Source organism: Bombus vancouverensis, chromosome 5 (genome assembly GCF_051014615.1).
Source record: "Bombus vancouverensis nearcticus chromosome 5, iyBomVanc1_principal, whole genome shotgun sequence".
Lineage (NCBI taxonomy): Eukaryota > Metazoa > Arthropoda > Insecta > Hymenoptera > Apidae > Bombus > Bombus vancouverensis.
In genome coordinates this window covers 17,493,148-17,498,589 of record NC_134915.1, presented here as the reverse complement: position 1 = coordinate 17,498,589, position 5,442 = coordinate 17,493,148, and the positions used below count along the sequence as shown (strand labels likewise).

The 5,442-nt window shown below is 33.3% G+C and overlaps 1 protein-coding gene across 3 annotated transcripts; it reads right to left on the bottom strand.

Moving 5' to 3' along the window:
- Positions 1-2,597: 2,597 nt before the first annotated feature.
- Positions 2,598-5,393, bottom strand: Tap42 (immunoglobulin binding protein Tap42). 3 transcript variants are annotated; one of them, XR_004464422.2, is made up of 6 exons: positions 5,156-5,393; positions 4,602-4,940; positions 4,105-4,502; positions 3,780-4,021; positions 3,241-3,402; positions 2,598-2,781 (listed from the first exon to the last, which is right to left on the bottom strand). XR_004464422.2 is itself a non-coding variant. In XM_033337395.2 (5 exons), exons 1-4 carry the CDS (start codon positions 5,381-5,383, stop codon positions 3,811-3,813), a joined length of 1,176 nt encoding a protein of 391 aa, XP_033193286.1. In that variant the 5' UTR covers positions 5,384-5,392; the 3' UTR covers positions 2,598-2,781; positions 3,780-3,810. The 3 variants fall into 3 exon arrangements, 2 of the variants coding, with proteins under 2 accessions (XP_033193286.1, XP_033193285.1); XM_033337395.2 differs by lacking the exon at positions 3,241-3,402 and having other exon boundaries at positions 5,156-5,392; XM_033337394.2 differs by lacking the exons at positions 2,598-2,781; positions 3,241-3,402 and having other exon boundaries at positions 3,573-4,021; positions 5,156-5,392.
- Positions 5,394-5,442: the final 49 nt, after the last annotated feature.

The following is a 5,442-nucleotide window of genomic DNA, read 5'->3' as shown; positions in this document are numbered from 1 at the left end:
GATGTGGTTCGTTTAGCTTTACTTCCATTTTCATCTGCTTCTATTTCATGACATCAAGCTTAAAATATTTACAATCCTAAACTTTTTACCATGTACATAGTTTATAATCTTATATACAATATATATTATTATTTTTGTCGTCGAACATTTCGTTTGTTTATTTTATTAAAGTCACTATATTTTCTTTTTTATGATAACTACTTACAGAAGTAACTCAGTTTGTTATTTGGAACTAAAAGGAACTTGGAATATAGAAGTAGACTAAAATCTCAAATTCAATTTAAGCTTGGTAAAATCCAAAATGACTTCGTAAAAATCTAGAAACTGTAGATGCCAATCTATTAGAAGAATTAAGCATAAGAAGAATGTTTCCAAACTCGCGAGCGAATTGCCTTCTCGTAACAGGCGAAGGGTGAATCAGAATTATCGTCGAATCAGAAATAGAACGTCGTGCAATATTGGCGACACCATACGGAGTTAGTCGAAAGCAGACGTTTAATGGCGATTCGAAAAAGAGTGGCAAATCGCTGCACTGTAGTACACAGAAGAAATATTAGCTTCACTTGTTTTACAGTCTAATACATTAAATATAAGAGTACTGTAATTTTTTTTTAATAATATTCAGAAAAAATAAATTTATTTGGTTCGTTCACGCCGTTTACAGTTAAAGGGAGTATGGGACGAAAGTTCGGGGACTAATTAGGATGATAAGATCGCAAAAGGAGCGCTTAAAAGATACAATTGATTCATATATTTGCCTATGTCGTATGCTACTGCTCTCTTTGAACACAAGAAACGCATCTGTCCTTGTTGCACATTACAACCCTCTTTGTCTAGGACCGTTCATATAGTCTGTCCTTGCCGCATAATCTTGTGTTCTTTGTCTACGGACAAACCACGTAATGCCATCTATCCTCGCATGCCTCAAGTCGCTGTTCTTTCCGCCTTCGGTAGATGGCAGCACATGGTTTGTCGCACAATCTTGTATTCTTTGTCTACGGACACACCATGTGGTGCCATCTATCCTCGCATTCCCCAAGTCGCTGTTCCTTCCTCCTTCAACAGATGTCAGCACATGGTTTGTTCGCAGACAAAGAGCGCAAACTTGTGCGATAAGGACACGAATATATACACATATTAGGCAGAGGAAACGATACTGTGCAATAAGGACAGATATATATTTATTGTTACACGAAGATAGCGGTAGTATACGGCAAAGATAAACAATACGAGCAATACTAGACGAGAAGGTTTTGCAACGTGCGAATTGTATTGACAAGAGCTGTTGAGTCAAACATGGCTGTTCTAAGCAATGGTTTGTTGATGTTTTTTAATTTTCTTCCAAACACAATTTCAAATGCAACTTTTAAAATACAAAATTTGTGGCATGCGAATTAAGCAGAAATAAGTTTTCAATTGTTACGAATCTGGGCTTCCAGAATTTCTGCTTGGACGATCTAGCATACAAAATAAATCTTAGGTAACGCCAAGCCATCCAACGCGCCTAATACTAGGCAACTCTCCATCCACCTTTCATTTTTCTTCCGTCCCACTTATGCAGATGTCTATATATACTCATTTATAGCTTTAAGACGGGTTGTAAACGGATTTGTAAACGTAATTTATAAGAATTTCATTATAAAAGTATAGCAAGACTTACATTATTATGTATATACATTTAGACTATCGTATTTTTTCGCGTATTAATTACTTTTAAGTAGAATTGAATCGATTATTAATGGTTAAGAATATCATAAGACGCACAGAGTTAAGCTATATTATTATTAAGTTATATTAATATTCGTAATAGAGTTTATACAATTTATATAATTTGTACACTGTACATTACTGAATTATTTCAGTAAACGTTTAATTAAAGTTAATCAGCAGTTTAATCATTTCATCGCCTGCCCAACTATCGTAGTATGGCCAATCCTAATCCTTTAACGAGAAATAAGGTGGCGGAACTGTAAAACAAAGCTCTAAAATTCGAATCTCGAAAAATAGCCTTGTTCACCATTAAGTTCGCGTAATTCGCGATGAATGGGTCGTTTTCTAAAATTCCCGCTGTTATTGGAAATGACGTCACATTCTAGGCTTTCGTCAAAGTTGATATTTTCGATCAAATTGTAGGACCGCTTTTGCGATTTTGTATCAGGAAAACATGACGTCACAGGAAGTGGCACGAATCCGGCGATTTTTGGAAATGACGTCATATTTAAGGAATTCTGGCCATTCACGAACCAAGGTTTTCGATGTTTTTTTATCAGGAAAACAGGACGTCACAGGAGGTGGAACAAATTCAGCGATTCTGGAAAATGACATCATATCCAGGAATTGTGACGATTCTGAAAAATGACGTGACATTCTAGGAATTTGCTTAAATTTTACTTCAATTTTCGAAGCTTTCGAAGATCTCTTATCAGGAGAACATGACAGCATAGAAGTTGGCACAATTTTTACGATTCCCGGAAATAACGCCATACTCCTGGAATTTTTCGGAATCGTCTTGGGTGATCCTAATTATTTCCCAATTTAATTTTTTGTTTTGTTTAGGATTTCGGATAGTGAAAAATATAAATAACAAGATTGTAAAATGCTGTTAAACTATTCTGATTTATTGAAACTCTTTTTAAATACACTTTGTATAATTATTCTACAATTAACAATCTCATTTTTGATTTGTATTATATAATGATTTCCAAGAAGATCATTGCTTGTTTGTTGTTGCTGGCTGCTTGTAGTATCTTGGATGTTGTTTCTTCTCTCGAAACAGCTTTTCTGTAATGAACATAGAAAAAGCAATTTATTCCTAATGTTCAATTAAAGTTTTAAACAGTTTATATGTTTTTTATATATAGCATATTAACAAGAGTAATACTACAGATATAATACCACAGAAGTATTTTTATAAAAGTAATTATGTATATGTGAATGAAAGGGATATCTCCAAAAAAAAACTATTTTGATAACTACTGGGAAAAGATAATTATACAGAACCTGTCATATTTTACTATAACTGCAAGATATTCTATAAAGTTTACTTTGTAGCAAGTTGTTTTTGCAAAAATGTTAGAATATGAATTTCATCATAATGTAAACTAGTGAATGTAGAAATAAATAATCACGATTAGACTCTAGATATTGATGCAAATTCACATTTTTGAGAATACAATTACAAAAGTAGAATCTCAATAGGAAATTGTTTTATCTACCAAGTATTATAGGAAACACTCTTACCATTTTCATGTCACTTGAGTGTTTATCCATGCCAGTATATATGTATAATGTCACGCTCATATATTATCACGTCTATCCTGTCTTTAGTCAATGCTTCAAACATTCAAATCTTACTTTCCCTCTTGGTAATTTCCAATCACGATTAACCATTAACTTACTTGTCTGTAACATTGACTTTTTAATTATAACTAGTTAAAGAATACGAATAGTTTATGACAATCGCAAATTGACGTGAATCGCATCTACGAGGTGCGTGTGATTCTTGTTTAAGAAAAAAAAAACAATGTCTAGCGAAGATACATGGAAAAATGAAAAACAAAATAAAATAGCGATTTTTCTAAAAAGGCATAATTCTTTTATTTTAAATTATTATTACGTAACGGATCGTAATATTACTTTAAACAGTATACCATCTTTATCATCTCTTAATGCAAATGGTACCAATATGATGTCACATAGAAGATCAAAGAAGAACATATAAACCTTATGTACTAGACTACTCTTAATATATATATACATGTATATATGTATATACATACATATATATAATATAATGGAATTTTTTCATGTTCAACTCCTATTAGCACGGTTGCCCCATCCTCTTCTGTGTGTATCTTTATATTCATCCATGGCACGTAATTGTCTCAAGGTTTCTGGATCATCAGCTTCGATCATTTCTTCTTTTTTGATATCATCTTCTTCATTATTCATTCCTTGTCTGTTTACTAAATCTTGCAAGCATTTTGAATTTGTTTGATGCTGTTGCGAAGGATCGGGCCAGCTAAGATAAAAATACATTGAAATATTTGTTAAATCTAAATTAGTTAAAAGCATTGATGTACAACTGTACAACTTTCTACTTACTCTCCTTCTTTCACTCGTTGATCATAAAATTCTTGAACAGTAAGAACAGGTAAACTAGGATAACCAACTCCAAACACCTTTTTCTCTACTTCATCTCGAGTGATAATAATTGGTTGCAGTTTTGGAGCAGGCGGTTTACGTTTTTGCGAAATCTGGGTGGACATGGTTCCAGATTTTCCCATGTTTTTCATATGTTCCAAAATTGGCTTTTCGGCTGCTAACGAGTTCAGTTCTTCTATTGTCAAATTTACGTATAATTTGATAAGCATTACGAAATATTCTCTTTTGACCTCATCATCTATGTTTGGATCTGACAGACTTTTCTTTAAAATTTCCAAACGCGATTCCAACTCTTTTTGCTCCTTGAATCTCTGTAGTTTCGTGTTTCGTCGATTTACCTACAAATATAATACATATGCATGTAGTAGATGTATCATTATGAAGAATATTTTAACAGTAATGATCTTCAGAGACCTGTAAACCTAGAATAGACTTACCATTTCGGTAATTAATTCAGCATTCGTTCGAACTCTCTCGGATACGCTTTCTTTCTCACGCTCCGGATTAATATCGGGCACTTCGATGTTGGTCAAACCATAAGTCTTAACGCGTTTCAAAAAATCCACGAAATAAATTTCAGCTACGTTAACGATGTGCAGTCGATCATCTGCATTACAAATTTTTGTAGCGAGTGTACCGAGGAACGCTGGCAGTAAAAAGTATTTGATGTTTTCCGTAGCCACTTCTTCGAAACTTTCATTTTGGCTAAACATATCGACTATAGAAACTAGTCTTGTAGCTTGTTCTAACATATTCATGGTACGTTTGATATCAGACTGGCATATAGCAAAAAGAAATAAAAAACATGTATTATGTATGTATGTAGGAAAAATACAAACTGTTTGTGCACATTTAAAAATTTGTGATATTTAATTCGAGCGCAGGATTTTTATGAACAACTGTATTTCCGACCAAAATTTGGAGAAACGCAATTTGGGGAGCAAAGAGAAGATCCTAAAAAGAATTATACATAATTGTTGACAATTAGTACCTGAACTTTGGAACTGTTGGTAGGTTCGTCTGTTTTATTGATATTATTAAATAGCTCAAACGCTTTGTCGAATAATTCTGATAGCGTTGCAGCATCTCTCCCGTCATTTTCTGAACTCGACAAATTTTCTTCCGACATAACTATCGTTTTGACAGCTGTCGTTTGATACGTAACGAAGATTAAAAAGGTTATGTATGATTGTACGATCGTACAACGCAAAACAAGCATAACATCCCGAAGTTGTAAGCATAGCGTAATCAACTTCGATAATAAAAACAAGATATGTA

Coding starts and splice junctions, on each gene's coding strand:
- Tap42 (XM_033337395.2), bottom strand. CDS start 5,383: ATGCTTGTTTTGCGTTGTACGATCGTACAATCATACATAACCTTTTTA. Junction 4,503..4,601: donor CTGAATTAATTACCGAAATG/GTAAGTCTATTC, acceptor TTATATTTGTAG/GTAAATCGACGAAACACGAA. Junction 4,022..4,104: donor CAACGAGTGAAAGAAGGAGA/GTAAGTAGAAAG, acceptor TTTTTATCTTAG/CTGGCCCGATCCTTCGCAAC.